Raw genomic sequence first — 17,189 nt, 5'->3', positions numbered from 1 at the left:
AAATAAATTGCGAAAAGTCGTGTATTTTCAGCCAAAAATCGCTCTTCGAAGCGCGACTTGACGCCATGACAGTTTTCTGTAATGGCGACCAGGATAGCAAGATTTTGCTAGAAAAAGATTATAAATTTTATTATATAAATAATATTTATAAAATTTATAAAATAATAGACAAAAATTATAAATATCTTCTAAGGCTATAGCCTTAGCTTTTTTTGGAAATTTAGCAAAATTTATACAATGATGAATTTTAATGTGAATTTGTTGAAATAAGTTCAGTTCTTTTACTCAAATCGTTACTCAAATAGTTCTTTTTATTCAAATAATGCTTTAAACTAAAAAAGAATAAAAAATAATAATAAAAAAACAAATCTTTCACGAGAAAAGTTAAACAACCTTGAAGTCGCGCCAGAATTGCAACATTATTTTGGCAATTTTGGCGCATTCGCAAACGCGACAATTGCTTAGCATGTAGTGACGGCCTAAAGCAAAACTGAGAGCTTTGAGGCTGATAGAAAGTTGAGAGGTAGTGGATGAGAGATTCTCCAAATATTAAGTATCTTCTGACAAATACCTAGATAGTGAAAACCAAGATTTCGATAAATAAGTCACGCGATGAAGATATAGAACTTCTGGCTTGATTTTAAATTTGAAAATTTAATAATTCCATTGATCTTCAATGGGGACCAGCGCATGACCAACAAATTCAAATTAACAAATAAGATGTGTTTTCCTGATACTGATCAAAGAAATTGTTAGAATTCTAAGAATTGTGGCAGAAGTCACTGATGAACTTCAGTGCTAGTCTTTTGTAATGATTCTTGGAAGTTGTCGGACTGATTAAACGGCAAGATATCACTAATTCTTAAATGTGAATCAAAGTCCTTGAATATACTATAGCATTCTGTGATGCATCTTATCACAGCTCCATTAATCCATTAATTACTCGCAATTTGTTTTGTTTCTGTTTTTATTACATATCGTCTAAAGCGCATATTTTTTTGGTTGTACAAATAGTCATTCCATTGTCAAGGTCAGTGCGAGATACCGGTGTGCTTTTCAATAAATTCAATGTGGTGCGAAACTTTGGTCAACACTCCAGGGTACGGTGCAACGGCGCACGGTTTAATGCTCCACGAAACGATGCCCACCTGTACGCCATGATGCAGCAGCGGACCACCCGAATCACCCTGCGAGAAACATGAAGCCAAAAACAACTTCGTCAGTAATCATCAGTAGTTAAACTACCCTGCTGACCTCAAACCAACTTACGCTGCACTGTCCCTTGCCACCACCGGGGATGGCGGCGCAGATGTGCGACGGATAGATCGTGCTCGTGTGGATTGCATTACACTCCTCGTTCGGTACGACGTAGTAATCCACACGCTGCAGTGTGCTTGGTGCCGATCCGCCCGTTGCCGTGAGACCCCATCCAATCAGTGTCACGCCCAGGTCGTCCAGATCGTCCTCCACCTCAAACAACGGACTCGGTAAACGCACCGGATAGACACTCTCACTGAACGTGAGCGGTTGTTGCAGCTTCAGCAGTGCAATATCGTTGACATGACTGGTGCGCGAATCGTATTCTGGATGGGAGATCACCTGCGCAATGCCGTACACCGAGTCATCTGCCTCACGATAGATGTTGGTACGTCCGACCTGAATTGTCTGTAGATACGGTGTGGTAGAACTCACGCAGTGAGCAGCCGTCAATACCCAAAGCTCTGACAGGATGCTACCACCGCACGAATGTCCACCGGTACTGCCACGGAGCGAAATCATGAATGGATAATCAAGAATGGACGCATCTGTTCCATTGACAATTCGACGATCGGGAACATCATCCAGCATAGTCGACGGTGCTGGAATTGCTACAGAAAATGCACCATTTTTGAGTACTTTGCTGACAGGAATGCCTGATTCACCGCAGATTGAACCTTACCTAGCGCAACACCAAAAACGAAGGTGAAGATCGTGAAATATTTTGCTTGCATCTTGCAACTACTTGGTTGTTGTTACTTGGTAAGAACACTTGTTAAACGCTTGTATTGTTGTGACTTCTGGATCACCACGAAAAGGTATTTATATTCAGCAGCCAGACCATCGTCGAGCCTAATCTTATCACCGCAGGGAATTCCTTCGACAGAGCAGACGGCGCCAATCCGTCTCGAATCTGGCAACTCTTGTATTTCTAGTTCAGTAGGTCAGATATTTTTAAAAGCCCCAAAAAACAAAGCAAAAATGAAACAAGACGTATTGAGCTAATAAAAAAATGCATGGAAATCTGATCTTTAAACGTAACGATTAGTCAATCTGTCGAGGGTTTGCCACCAAAATCGATAAGAATCGTGTGCATCGATTGCAATACCTCAATGGTGCTATTGATAAGCATGGAGCTTGCAATTCGGTTCACTACCGGGTTTGAGCGGTTTTTTATCTTTTGTCTTTTTTTGCTATGATTTCTACTGCACGCGTTATCGATTGTCGGGACAGCTTGAGTGGCAGGTTAGTGATGGGATGTGCAGTGACGCGCGTCTGTGGTGTAGAAAATGACGCGTACGTCGATTGACCTGCATTCAGAGATGATTGAAAAGAAAGACTTTATGTATGCTTGGAGTCATGTTGCATAGCGCATCATTATTAAAGTACTTTAAGCTTTTCATCGTTATGAGCGTCAAATTTTACTCCGTTTTAATTGTGTAGTAAAATAAACTGTCACTACACCTTACGGTTAAATTCTCAACCAGCAAGGTGTGTACGTGCGACCGTTACTAAACCATTGCTAAATGCCACCATTAGTGTGGAACATATTAAAATGGTATAAAAAGTTGGATCGTAAAAAAGACACTGTTTTACGGTTCCAGCAAGTCACCAACCGTTCGCTCATTTGCGTAATCGAGAAGCAGTTCCCATTGGTCAGCACTGCTACAACACGCACTGGTGGAGTGTGGAGTGCCTACTTAATGATACAGGTCTCCCGTACCGATCGCACCGGTGTCTAATTATGTGTCTTTTTTTTTTGCTCATCCACTATCCTCCCATGTCCCAACGGAATCGACAGTAGCACCTCGTTTAAAAGTGCATAAAATACGTGCTACCCAAAAAAAAATTGCACCAAACGTCACACCAATTCGGACCGTAAAATTGTATCCCCGAAGGATGTGTCAGGTTGCTGCCGGTTGTCAACTGGTTGCGCAAAACCCCCAAAAACCCCAATGATTGGCACCGGTTTGGTGGTAATGGTGTTGGTTGTACTACTCTCCGTTGCATCAACGCCCACACGAAGCTTAATGCAGCAGCTGTCAGACCTTTACAACCGCTGCATCCGGCGTCCGGAGGGAAATGTGGCGCTCGGAATGCATGCCCCCTGTGAACGATGATCCAAACGGTCAACGATCGCATAAAGCTTCCCGGGTAAAAGAAAAGCAAACTCCCGAGATGGAGCGCATGGTCGAAAGCCACCAAACCGAGTTCACTAATTAATCGAAAGAATTATCGACTTTTGACAACGACGAATAAAGAATTTTTGCATAATATGCATAAACCCGGCCCGCAACTTGGGAGGACTCGGAAACTTGTCAAACTGTGGCGACCGCCAACGCGAGCAAAGACGCGCGCCTTCGCTCACAGGCCCACCTTCACAACCCCACACACACACACACATAGCAGGCTGCAAGTGGAGCCAAAATGCCATTCCACGTTCGTCGCCCCGGTAGGGAACAGGTTTCGCATCCCAGACGCCGAAGATCAACAGCGTGGACATTCCCGTTTAATTACTCTCTTCCTTTTATTTTTGGTTTTGTTTCTGTTCGTTACCCTTAGTGTCGAATGAGCAAGATCGTTCGGTTTTCGTTTCGTTTGAAATAAATTTAAAATTCACTTCGGAATATCCCTAAACGATGGTTTTGGGGATGGAAGCAGGAGTGAGGTTTACCGCAACGAAACATGGTCCATGTAGCTGCGGTCTCCGGACAATGGCTACTGTGTGTGGCTTCTACAGTTTGAATGATAGTGGCTAGTAAGTGTTATGTTATGTGATATACATAATGCTTTGGTTGCATACATTTCGGTCCCACTCGAGCCGCGATTTCGGTAGTAAAAGACAAGCATCACAGGCATCAGGCTAACATTCTGCATAAATAATAGTTAAAATTCACATACAACACATTCATAGGTTGCTCTTTGATCTTCTCAATTTTGGACATAATTTGAAGACAAATATTATTTGGATGAATGGATGGATATTTATTTCAATACTAATGCTAGATTATATTTTTTGAATTTATATTGATAGCGGTTTTTAGTTTTCTAACCTTAACACAATAATTACTAATCTGTTTAATCGTTGACATTTTTGAGACGTTGACTATAGATTTTTGAGTTTTACCATAGGGAAAAATTGACAAATATTGTTTAATTATAAGAGTCATTTAGTCCTCGGACCCAACAGAATTATTGAGCAAAATTCTGAAAAAATATTCTGAAAATCTATGTATTGTACTTAGGTTCCTGATCATGTACTTTATTGTTTAGAAAGAACATAGCGATAGGACGGTGAATAGTTATGCAGTGAAGATTAGTTTTAATAATTCCTCAGTTTCCAAAAGCTTATGATATTATAGTAATTAGTTTAACTGCAATTTTTTCTCCTTCCTCTGTACATAAAAATATAGTACCTTCCTAAAGTTATTCAAATGTTTTTAAATTTTCCGTATTAAGAAGCTAAAATATTGATAAGCTGAGGTAACAATCTGTAAGAACACTCAGTGACTTTTTTGTGGTAATGAAAGTAGCGAATAACTATGACATAGGTGACATTATACCAAGATCAGTTTTCGAAGCTTTTGTCTGTTACATGAGATAAGTGTATTCCTCTCTATTTCAAGAGCCTACACACAAGCCTAGTGAAGGTTATAAAATTAGGTCTAAATCTTTTTTGAACGCATAAACTTCTCCGTAAAACTTGTTGAAGCACCTCATCTTCACACCTCTCATCAATCGATCCGACCCGGCAGCTAACTTCCATTCACCTAAGATCTCCATCTAAGGACAAACTCTTCGAAACGTTTGAAGCTCCCAAAGAGAAAGAAGGACGTACAGAAAAAAAAAACACATACAAGATGTCCCAGAAAAAAATCAGAATAGCCCAAAACAACAACGAAAAAACGTCCGACTTACCCGCGATGGCAGAAGCTGGCGCGATTTCTTCGAAAAAAAAAGAGATCTGAACGTGTCAGGCATTACAAATGATTGATTGATGATTATTAAATTACTTTTGTGCGTTACTACAATTCCAAACCGCCGTACTGCTGCGGCACAGTTAGCTACAGCGCCAGCAACCGATACAAAACCGTGTCTTATCTTGCGCCAAATTTACGCCAGCGAAGATGCAATGGAAACAACAGATCTTAGTCGCACACGTACAAAAAATGTTAGGGATGTAGTACAGCTTACTTCGCTACGCACCAGCATAACGGGGGGAAGGTTAAGTGGCGGTGGTTGATGGTGATCGTTTTCCCTTGAGGGAGTCGAGAGAAAAAAAAAGGAGCACCCGAAAATCTTAGACACTTGGAGAAGAATACAACAGCAACAACAAAAAAAACTTCGAAGTACCAACCACAGACCCATCCATAACCGATTAGCGGCGATCAAAGGGAGACCCACGGAACCTGAATTTGGAAGTTTTTTCGAGAAAGAAATTGAACTGGAACCGATCGTTTTGACCGTAGATCGATTATCGTGTCCCGATCGGGCGCATGTTGGTAGACAGTGGATTACTTTTGTATTTTAAACATTTGGAAAACCTGCTCTTTATCGCCTCATGTTCGGTTTCCAGCTTTGTGTGCCTTCTTTCAAATTTGGTATGATCAAGATCAGGGAAGGAAACTTCCAAAATCGTAAAATCCCTTTGTATTTGCGAATGTTTGCAAATCCGAACGTATCGGTCGATCTTAAACATGGAAGCATTTGGTAAGGTTTGAAGAATTGACATAATCTTTCGCTACCGTGCATGTCAGGCAAAAGCAGGTAACACAAGCGTTTGTGTATAGTTTTGATTATCTAGTGCAGCCGTCTGTTACGCGTCATTGACATTCGAAGTCAATCGATCTGATTTTGTCGTTCGTACCAGCGAAGGACACTCCTCGAACGAGACGTCTGACGGACGATCAATCATCCGGTACAGTAGTTCATCCCGGCAAAGATAACTTCTCGACCATCCAGCTTCTTCGCCCGGTACTTCCGGGCGAGTAATGTCGGGAAGTACCAAGCGTTATTTCTCTTCTCAAGTGTGCAAGGATGAAATTATTTCCCACAAGCTTACAAGCATTAACCGTCAACAATTTGTAATTGTACTGCGAGCAGATACGAACCGATCACTAGAAGCTTGCCGTGACGTACAAGAGCCCACTCGTGCTGATGTCTCTATCCTGTGAATGGTCCGGAATCCGTTCCGGACAACAGTGCTGTGGCTCGTTCCACTCGCCCGTGACTTCGTTGTTTAATAAAATAATAATAATAATCAAACAAAATTGCGCCACGCTCGGTTTTGCTTCCCGCCATCAGCTCGAAAGGTTTGCGAGGGCAAATGAGCAAATGGCCACAGCACAATAATCCAACCGGTGGTGTCGTTTATCTTGCACACATGCCGGCCATCTCGGCCGTTCCGTGGAACACATGAAATCGGAGAAAACCCACCACAAACGGGCATCGGCGGAATGGCTGAAGAAAGTGAACGAAAAACCATGGAACGTCTTGATCGGCGATGAAAAGCTTCCGGAACTAATCGCACCAGAAAAAAAGCCAACACGCTGAGGAAGTGTTGGTCTAGGAAAGCAAAACCTCCGGGAAAAGCGGGTGTTTGCCGGTACAATGTAAGGTTTCGAGATCGATTGAAAAACGATCATCATTAGCGTGGCAGCCGGGGTGAACAGTTTTCACACAGTACCCGGGTGCCAAATCACTAATGTTCAATCGCGATGCGGTTTGGAGTTGTGCCGAGGACGGGCCAGTAGAAATCTTTACGGGAACGGCAGGTGTTGCTCTGGAGGCTGCAGCGGGGCATACGGATGGAGCCGTGAAATCACGATCATCACCACTTGAAGCCCATCGACCGATGTTTCCCCCCGATGAGCGACATAGTACAAAAGGCGATTGAAACAAATCACTTAATTAATGTGTCGTCTTTCTCGAACAGACCACGTTGGAGTTACCTGAGCCCAGCGATTGGAGATGAGCGATAGCGAAGGGTGAACCACACAGAAATCGAAGGCACCAAAGCCAGAGCAGACGACGGTTCTTGACGCCTGACGTCTCGGATGTATAGTGGACCAAAAGATGTTTATACACAACACATGTGCGCTAAGTTTGCGAAGATGCCACGCTCTCGGTGATAGGGAAACCCATTAGAAGCAAATGATCGCAAACAGAAGCGCTTTCGGGGTTGCGCTATAAAGTCTGGTGTAAGGTAAACGAGAAAAAATACATCGCGCCTTAAACTACAGCTATGGAACGCGGTAGCCAACATTTATCCATTCGAAGAAATCAGTCCCAAAATGGGTACGATACTACTGGTATCCTGCATGGGAGATCTATTTGGTAACGGATTCGTAGAATCGGTCAAGATGGTTGTGGGCGATATGGAAGACTCTAGGTAGCAGGTTTGGCATCGTTTCGTAGTCAAACTCATTAGGCTTGGTCTGACACCCAAATTCCATGGCTTAGAGCAATATCTTTAGTTACTTTATTTTTTGAATGTCAAGTTGGAAATTCTAGGGCTACGTTAGGCTTAAAACGCAATTAGTTTTGATTTATTGAATACTTGTGCATTTTAAAGGCAGATATTTAACCGTTTAATGGGGAAAATTATTACCAAATGCAATAATAAAAACATGTAAAATGATCGAAAAAAAAGAGTAGGGGAGAATTGAGGGGAATCATCATCTCTAACATCGCGATATCGCGATGGAAAAGAGGGCTTTTCATCCACCCCTGCATTACCCTCATTTACACTTCTGAAAGGGGGCACCCGGGTTTGAACCGGGGACCTCTCGATCTGCAGTCGAATGCTCTACCACTGAGCTATACCCCCTTGCGTGAGTAGTGTACCATGGACACGCCATAAAAACACCCACCAATGTAAGTCCAAATAGCATTCTACGATGACACAATCTCAGCATACAGGGCGGGTTGTGTGTACAGAAGAAGCCTTCTGGTAGACGCCACTTGTCCGAACCGACCCACACGCATAGCGAAGCGTGTAGCTAAAAATAAACGGTACCCCTTTGCAGGTCCCACTGTCGATCGGAGACCCTCATAACATTTCGACGGTTGAGTCAGCATTCTAGAAACTGGGTTTGAACTTACTGTTAAAAAAATGAACAAGATTGTGTTTGCTTATCAACGCAACATGGCGCTTTACAACAGTCTATCGAACTGCTATAATTGCTATAATTTATTCGACTTAGTGGATGAGAGTTTTTTAGTGCTACAATAAGTAACGTAACGTAACGTAGCCAACTTGCGATAGATAAGAGAATATATAGCTTGTATTGATGATCAAACTTTCTTTCCCGACATGATCGTTCATCATTAAGAAGTTGCTGGAGAATTCATTCCGTTCGTACATCAATTACATCACTTCCATACAGTTATGCATTAAACGTATGCTTCCCTAAAAAAATGTACCCAATTCCCAGGTTCTGTCAACACCCTCGCAGCCACAACAGTAAAAGTGATGTGATCTTATCGGTTTGACACAAACAGAAACAACATGACAGCACGATATACGCATACAACACGATACCCCAAGCGGAGGCAACAATTCAACGTCAGTCTCAAGCTCGTGAGCAACCAATTTAGATATCACTTTCTGAGATAAAACAAAACGGGAGAAGCGATCCTCTGCTTGACCAACGTGCGGATAAACCATACAAATGATCTTTGGGGATTTGAATACACCACCAACAACAACAAAAAAGAAGTCAAAGTGCGTCCTCAAAAGAGGTTCGTGCCGTTGCCATTCCGTTAGATCAAAGTTTCTGTGTCTCCAACCAGTGCGCATTGTGCCATCAGGTTTCAGGTTGCCTTCTTTAAGGTCTTTCTGTTCCCACTTCCTTACAGCTCACATCTCCCACTTCAGCCGTCCGCACACGCGGGGGTAACCGATAATCTTATCTGCATAAATATGTTTTATTTTATGAGTTAAGATTGACTTTTCGGTCGATTATTACAGCTGGTCGGCTTTCATCTTTGCCCGCCCGGACCTGTCTTACGTGCCACGGGTGCGTGGTTCCTTTTTGTTCAACTTGTTTTTTTTTATCTTCTCTTCACTACCGGTTGGTCTCTTCCTCAGCTGAGCCCCTCTGAGCACTCTGTCATCGAAGCCATTGACTTGAAGCTAAAAGCCTGAGAAAAAAAGAGGCTTGTGACAATCTGCACCAAGCACGGTAAACACCAGAAGTACGGCACGGCTAAAGTATGACCATTTTTCACTCTCAAGACGGCAGTTTTTTGTTGTTGCTGCTATTCTCTCCTCCGCCACTGAATAGTCGGTGGAAGTTGAACCGTTGGTAGGCTTTATTGTAACTACTGCCGTTGGTGTAGCCGCCTGACAGAATGCTGCACGAGATGCTAAACTGTCAAACCGGCCGAGAGCGAAGGTGTCTTCCATCGTTTACTTTTTGTTCTTTCAGGGTGAAGAAAAGAAATAGTAGCCCCTAAACGTAGCCTTTTCTTAGCCCCGTTCGGTTCGATGACAATAAACATAATATCGAACGATTTTTTATGCTAATTTAATTTGTTTTTCTTGCCGTTTCTCCGGGTTGACGGTGGGTTTTCTTTTTGGGGAGATTTTTAAGGTCCACCAAAAATGTAAGCTACGTTGTGATCGCAGAAGGGAGCAGAAACATTTCCAACTGACCCATAGAGTTCATATAATGAAAAAATCGCTACACCGGACTCATGTTCCCCTTTCCGGTTGCGGTGATGGTGAGATTATTCTTCACAGTAAAAAAAAAACCTCGGCAATAGCTCAGCAGGTCGAAAATGATAATCGAAGTTCTTTGTAAGGATCAAGCGGACTAATCGTCCGTGATCGCTTTTCGTTGGTTTGTGTTTTGTAGGGTGGAAAGATTTTTTAAGTTATTAATTTTATTTCTCGACAACTTTATCTCTAAACGGGCAAGATATTACATGTTCCATAACATCAATTCTTCCATGCTCGATCAAATTATATTTTCACGGATTGTAAATTTCCCTACCTCTAGTAGTAATGCCAATGACTCATAACCGACGATCGTCACATCGGGTCGAATGGTTGCTTTAGGTCGTGTTTTAATTTTCCCAACATTCATTAATAACAAATTTTTAATGTGCGCTCGCGTCACAAAACTTACGAAATGCTAGTTCCAATTTCCCATCATCCGGGTATTTGGTCGATGGATATCCTGTGTCCGGGGGGAGCGTGTGAAACAGTGTACACCATCCACGTGGACCACATTTTTCCGATGGGAAAACGTGCTGGAATCCGATGCGGGATGCCACATTCGTCTCACTAGCCTCAAATCACGACTTGAATAAGTTTGTGAAAGAGAGAGAGAGCGTGCTCTTGATAATGATGTCTTACAAAATAAAGGGATTTGACCAGTTTGTTGAGAGTTTGAAGCGAAAAATATGCGCCATCCTGCCTTTTCCAGACAAATTTTTTGGAATTCTTTCTACAGCACTGAAAAGCAAAACATAACTTCTAGAACTGTGCCATTACAATACAAAACGGCCATAAAATCTTCAAACAGACGAACCCTACAATAATAAAGCTCAAGCACCAAACGTACGAAGTGGAATAAGTTTGGCTATTTCCTCGGGTGACCATACTAATGATGAACGATCCATTTCCGGCCATTCCTGACCACCCCAAAGTAGTCGGTCAGCCTGCTGACATAAAGCTGACTACTTTATGGCGATTTCCGGCATGTTGTACAACACCTTCTGTTTCGGCGATGGTGACGATTATGGGTGTGTGGTTGTGTGACTGTGGGACACACTTTTTACGATCGTTCGGCACGCATCGCCGGGTTCGACTTCCGTGCACTATCGGGTAGGGTCACCTTCGGCCATCTTGAAGGTGCATGGGTTTGTAAGAATACCGGAAGCTTCCAAATACTAAAACCTCCATATTTTTAGGGCGTTCTATGCCGGCCGATCACTTCACCCATCTTTAAGTAATGCCTCTTTTTATGGCGTCTTAAAGTTGGTTTTTGTTTCGTGTAATGGATGCGAACGAAACACATCGCATCGTATAATGGGATCGTCTGGATCAACCCTGCGCACAGGAAGGTCAAACACGTCGCTAGCTAACCATGACGGGGTGAAAAAATTTGCGTGAATTTTAGCAACTACTACTAAAACCCTTCAGCAGCCTTCGTGAGTCAACACATTTGGACAAGGTTTACATATACCGTTGCGTTCTGGGGACTACTTTTAGCGGGTTTGACATTCCATCCCACTTTCCGGTGGTGGGATGATGTAGGTGGGTGGCTGAATGGCGCTCGAAAGAACGTGTTATACCGCGTCGTGGATAATGTTTTACAAAACATCTTACCCAATATCCAAAGGGAAAGAAGCAGGGGAAAAAAACAACTTCCCCAGCATCAACAGTTTCTACACTTTTGGGATCTTTATCCGGATCCGTATCGCACGTATCGAAACACGCGAGAAATGAAAAACATCACCCCGATGATGGTGGGAAAGGTGGTGGACCCAGAAGGTGGAAAAATAAACCCGCATAACAGCATCTGCCGTTCACCGTTCGCCTCCAATGCGGCACCATCATCAATCAGCAATATGTTGAACGAACCTGCTTGGGAATGCATTCGAGCGATTTGTGAGATTCCGATGAAGAAGACGGGCAAAAACTTGCGAGTAAGATCGTGAACGACGGAAACATGCTCCGATGATAAGAGGAAATCATATATGCAGCTACACAAACAAAAAAAACATGCTAAAAAACACGGGAATCAGATGAAGAATGAAAGATACGCTCTCGGTGCCCGATAGCGGACATACGCAACAGATAGTCGTTTTCTGTTTTCCGATTGGTGTAACACTCCACCAACTTCGCTCGTCGCGGTCGCCTACCAGATGTGTGTGTGCCAGGGGGGTAATGGGGGAGTGAAAATTCATGACTTCTGATTGGGGATCCGATTGCGAATGGTGCGATTGTGAGGTAGTAAGTGAGGTTGGAAGCAATATGTTTTCCATCTACATAACCCGATCGAACGTGTGATTTGGTGCGAGTAGCAGATTTGTTGATAGGGGACTCTTCAGCTCTGCAAGATTACTATAATAAAAATGCCTTTGAATCCTTTTGTACACTATTGGAACAAATGAACGGTATATCCTTAGTTGACACCACAACTTGTCATTTTCCCTATTGCTACATCACATTCGTTGATAAAGCCATTTCTTCTACCCCCTGGAATGTTTCAAATAACCCCTCTAAATATGGTAAAATATTCACCATTCTAATCATATAACAATCCAAAAATCGATAACATCTTCATTCTTATTGTATTGTCATAGTTTTCGAAGTTAAAATAGAAATGCGTAAAATCATCATCTCCCTCAATGTGTTTGTTGGATGGAATAAATCGTCCAAATGAAAGTGCCGCCATTCAGCCGGAAAGTCAACGCGCAGCAGTTTAAGCGTGTTAAATGATTTTATTGATCCGTTCCTACGTTGTGTGCGTGTGTGTGTGATTAAGAAAATAAGAAACGAAAAAAGAAACGCAACAGAAAAAAGAAAATCAAAACCAGTCCCTAGACGCCGGCTCGTCGACACTTGTGCGATCCAGCATAAAACCTTTCCCCTTGGGCAGCTTTGTACCGATCGTTCCAATGTGCTCTAAAACAACGGGAGATCCTTTCGGGGTCTTTGTCGCCGTGGGAGCTTGAAGATTGAAAAATCGACCCCTATCGTTTCCTAGCCTGGCGATCTTCACCCCATACTTCGCATCACTTTAGGAAATGAAAACAACAAAACGCCGATCCTACCAAAGCTTCTCCAAAGCTTTAAGCATTAATTACCTTTCAATGTGTAATATTTTAATATTTTTATGTTCCCAACGATGGTGTCCTCAACCGAGCCACGCACGGTTGCGTAGGGATTGCATTTCGATGGATTTTGATTACACATCGAACGGTTTTGTTTTCGGGCCGATTCGGTAGGTCCGAAGTCAATCTGGAGTTCGTCTCTGCAGTTAGAACGGTTTCCAGCCAACATTCTGCACAGAAAAAAGCTTTGCCGGGATCGACAACTCACAGCTAAATCCCTTTGCTGGTTGCTTGTTCCCGCCTGTTGCCCGTGTACCTTGTGCTGTCCATAATCTGTCCGAATGGACTTAATTACTGGCGTTTATTTGTCGTTTATGTAAATTTATGATTTGATCTCCCTGAAGCGGATGGCTCGCCCTCTGGCAAGCGATTGGGCTTTGGCTCGTGGATTTTTGGCAAAACATATCGTTTGACATAAACGTTGCAGTTGCTTCTGGTGCTTTCAATAACCCAACAATTCATTTTAGCAGTATGCAACCGGAATGCTTTCACTGTTATACACACATATAACAGTTGAAGGATACCAAAAAAAAACCCCTTTCCTGAAGTGATCCAGATCGACGAGGTCATAAATTTGGTTTAAACGAATTCGTGCCTGATTTACGGTCGGATTTTCTCCCCATAGCCTTATCCAAACCCGTCCAGTTTCGGCACCGTAGTGCCCTGTATATGTGTGCCGCCATTCCTCTTTTTTGTGATTAATTCTTTTCGGCGACTTACAACGATCTCACCTCTCGGTGGTACCAGGTGAAAAAGGTCATTCCTTGCTACGTGTGTTCGATGTTTCGATTATCTGTGCTGTTAAGTATTATTTTCGCCAACATGCTCGTAAATCATAACCATCCGCTGCGATGGTTTGAGGATTGTCTGCCCCAAACGCCCCTTTACGGTGGACAATATTTATCATACGCAATGACACAAATCACACATTTATCTTCCCGGCTAAGCCACCGCAAGAATTGAGCCGCCGTGATGATAAACGTGCCGTTGTCCACGCGTGCACATCCAAAGAGAAAACTTTGGGTGAAGATTTTCTCGACGGAAGTTACCATACGCACACGAAACATAGAGGAGGGAAGGGAGTTCGAATGGCAACGAATGAGGAATGGAGAAAAGAGAGAATTCACACCTCCACACATAGTTTACTGTTGTGGAAATAAAAAAAAATCATGACTCTTTCTTTATTGAATTAAATGTTCCCCCTACGATAGGGTGCAAATAAGGGTAGTTGCATTTATATTTTGTTGTCACGGTCAAGAGCAAGTTGTGTTACTACCATGGGACGATACGAGTTCCGTTCACAAGCGAACTATGCTGGTTACGGGTCATAATTCATGCGCTTGGCCACCCACTTGCACTAGAAAAGGGTTCCCTTAGAAGGAAGGAAAGCTTTGCCGTTCGCCGTTTTGTCGGCTGATCGACTGATCGGTGATTTCAATGAAAGGATGTTTTTCTTAATGGGAGGCAAAAGGATTATTTTCATAAGCAACATTACGCAGCAGTTTCTTTTCAATCAATGTGGCGTAAAAGTTTCGCAATTAATTGTAATCCTTTTATGCGAAAAGATTTTTTTCAAAAATCGTTTGACATTTTTACGGAAATTTAGCTTTTGGGAAATTTTAATTCTACTGTGATTGAGTTTTAATGATTAAATATTTGTTTGTGTAGCCGTGGTTTAATGATAAATCTAAATCTTGAATTGCAAAATTTTACATTTTGTACTTGATGATCGTGCTTGTTTGTCGGTCAATAAACAACTACTGTGAAGCGCATTTTTAAGATGAACTGCTCATTTTTCTGTCCCATTTAAAAAAACTCCTGGTTCTTTGCATGGAAGCTTTGGAATTTATAAGTAACAATCCTGAAATGTTACCCGTTGCTTTTGTTCAACTTCGATCCTCACAGGAACGATAAACCGATCACATGACTAATGAGGAGGTTTGGGGTTAAATTTTGCACGCAGTAAACGAACATCTAACAGGACCTACATTCGAGGGTGTTTTGCTGCTCACCTAGCGCGTGAACGAATGGGTCGCAAACTTAGAATTCCATCGAATTCGGCAAACATATTTTATTATTATTATTATTATTATTTATTAGTCAACGGACTCTTGAAGCCCACTCGACAGCGTTCACAACATGAAAATGACGATTTAAGATTTAAGTCCCGTTTCCTAAAAAAACCCTTCATAGCGGATGGAATAAATCGAACGATACAACTGACAATGTAGCCGATTCAACCGCACCCGCCGGTTCAATAAATTAACATTATGACACTTTTATTTTTTATTGGGTCTAATACATGCTTGATCCCGCTTGGTACCCTTAAGAATACAAATTCTTTCACACTCCCGTAGGCTAACTTTACCTAAAACGTGTGTGTGCGTATGTGTTACTAAGAGCAAAATCTGGTAGTTTTCAACTCGATGACAACAGATGCGACCCAGGTGGGTATTTGATGCTCGCCGCAGGAGTTCGCCGATGCGAAAGGTCCGCGAGCGCCCGTTCGCGCTTGCGCAACCACATCCTTAACCGCAAGTCCTGTTTGAGCCTTGTGTGTGTGTGTTTATGCAATTTTTTTTTCTTTTGCTTCTTCAAATCGATTTATCTCTTTCAAATCAAAACCGATCGCTAGCTTTGATGATAGCAAAGATTCAGAATCGATCCAATCTTCCATTTTTTTGTTCTTTGATCAACCATAATAAAATAAAAAGAGGTGAAAAATAACGATTAATATCTTTACATTCGCATTATATGGGTTTCACATCGATTAATTTCTTTTTTTTTAATGAAAATGCATCAACTCGATGGTGTTATTTTTGTTTACCAACAGATAAACCGGTTCCTCGGATTTGAAAACAAGTGAACCTCGTGTTTAATGGAGGAACACATTACGCCGAAACACGAATTATGTTGCCAACAAACGATTGAAACAGAGCGTGATGATTTTCATCTTCCAAGATCAATTTTAATTATTTTTCATTATTAAATATTTCTGTTTATGATTGTTGAAATGTAACAAGTTCGTAGCTTTAAATGTTTGTTAAGGTATTAATGTTTGTTTTTGTTTTTAAATGTTGTGAGCCCCAATGAGCAAATTCGGATAGAATTCGTCAACAAAATGAATAAATCAAGGAATATCCAGCACTCCGATTTGCCGACGGTGATTTCTCTTGGGGATATATTTTTAGCAAAAATGTACATCTAATTGTGTGTACAATCCATGTTACTGTGCAAAAGAAAACTTACCTTCATTATGTAAAGCTGGCTGTTGTTGTGCTTTGCTTTATACTCCAGTACGTAGTATTTTGTTACATTTTCGATGAGTTTTACGAAAGTATCATCGTTTCTTATTTAATCGCACTCATTTCAACTCAACACAGCACAGTTTTGTTTTCTTACTCTTGTATACTATTCTTCCGAATTCTGAATACTATTGAAATATATTTTTTTAATATACTTCCTTATCTGATTTCATGTTTTGTTTTAATAATTGAATAACCCGGCGAAACGATTCGTGTATACTTTTCTTATCTTTATCATTTTAACAAAACATCACTTTTCACACTTTTCTTATCACACTTTATGACACATTTTGTTGTAGATCCATTTTATTCCATGAAGGATTATGTTTTTATCTAGCTTGTATAATCATTTTCCGACCTCTTCTGCACTTTTATTCACCTTCTTAAAATTTGCATTCTTCAATTATCTTGCACGGTATCGGTTGGGTTCGTTTCCGGCACAAGAAATTCCAAACCTAAGCACAAAAATTCCTGCCGTGTGGTCAGCAGCTTTACGTTTCGCGCCCAACAATCCCGATCGCGATGCCGATTATAGATGGCCACGCGAAACCGAAAACAAAACCGCCTCTCGCAGCACGGCCTGCGCTTGAGAAATGTTTATACGCACGTCTAATCGTAACCGTTATTTGCTAGGGACTGGAATCTCGCGATTCTCGCGCTCTTTGACAGTTGTTTTCACATAGTGGCAGCGCTGGTAAATAAGCGGCAGCAAATGCTGCTGCTGCTGCAGCACAGGGTGGGTAAAAGAGACCCAAACAACCACCCAGCTGGAAGCTG

General features: G+C 42.0%; 2 protein-coding genes and 1 non-coding gene across 3 annotated transcripts in view; all 3 read right to left on the bottom strand.

The window, feature by feature from the left end:
• LOC125769394 (LIM/homeobox protein Awh-like) overlaps positions 1–17,189 on the bottom strand; it is a 26,978-nt gene extending 9,789 nt beyond the window's left edge. The window contains exon 1 of the mRNA XM_049438116.1: positions 16,357–17,189. Within this exon, the coding sequence (XP_049294073.1) occupies positions 16,357–16,362 (6 nt within the window). The 5' untranslated portion in view covers positions 16,363–17,189. The remainder of the gene's footprint in view (positions 1–16,356) is intronic.
• On the bottom strand, positions 740–2,033 carry LOC125769397 (chymotrypsin-1-like). The gene is made up of 3 exons (XM_049438120.1): positions 1,940–2,033; positions 1,270–1,868; positions 740–1,187 (listed from the first exon to the last, which is right to left on the bottom strand). The coding sequence occupies exons 1-3, from the start codon at positions 1,989–1,991 to the stop codon at positions 1,032–1,034; spliced, it is 807 nt and encodes a 268-aa protein (XP_049294077.1). The 5' UTR covers positions 1,992–2,033; the 3' UTR covers positions 740–1,031.
• On the bottom strand, positions 8,015–8,086 carry Trnac-gca (transfer RNA cysteine (anticodon GCA)). Its single transcript has one exon. It is a non-coding gene; the product is annotated as a tRNA-Cys (tRNA).

This window comes from Anopheles funestus, chromosome 3RL, assembly GCF_943734845.2.
Source record: "Anopheles funestus chromosome 3RL, idAnoFuneDA-416_04, whole genome shotgun sequence".
NCBI lineage: Eukaryota > Metazoa > Arthropoda > Insecta > Diptera > Culicidae > Anopheles > Anopheles funestus.
Note: the sequence above shows the minus strand (reverse complement) of the source record. Positions and strands in the feature narration are given on the sequence as shown.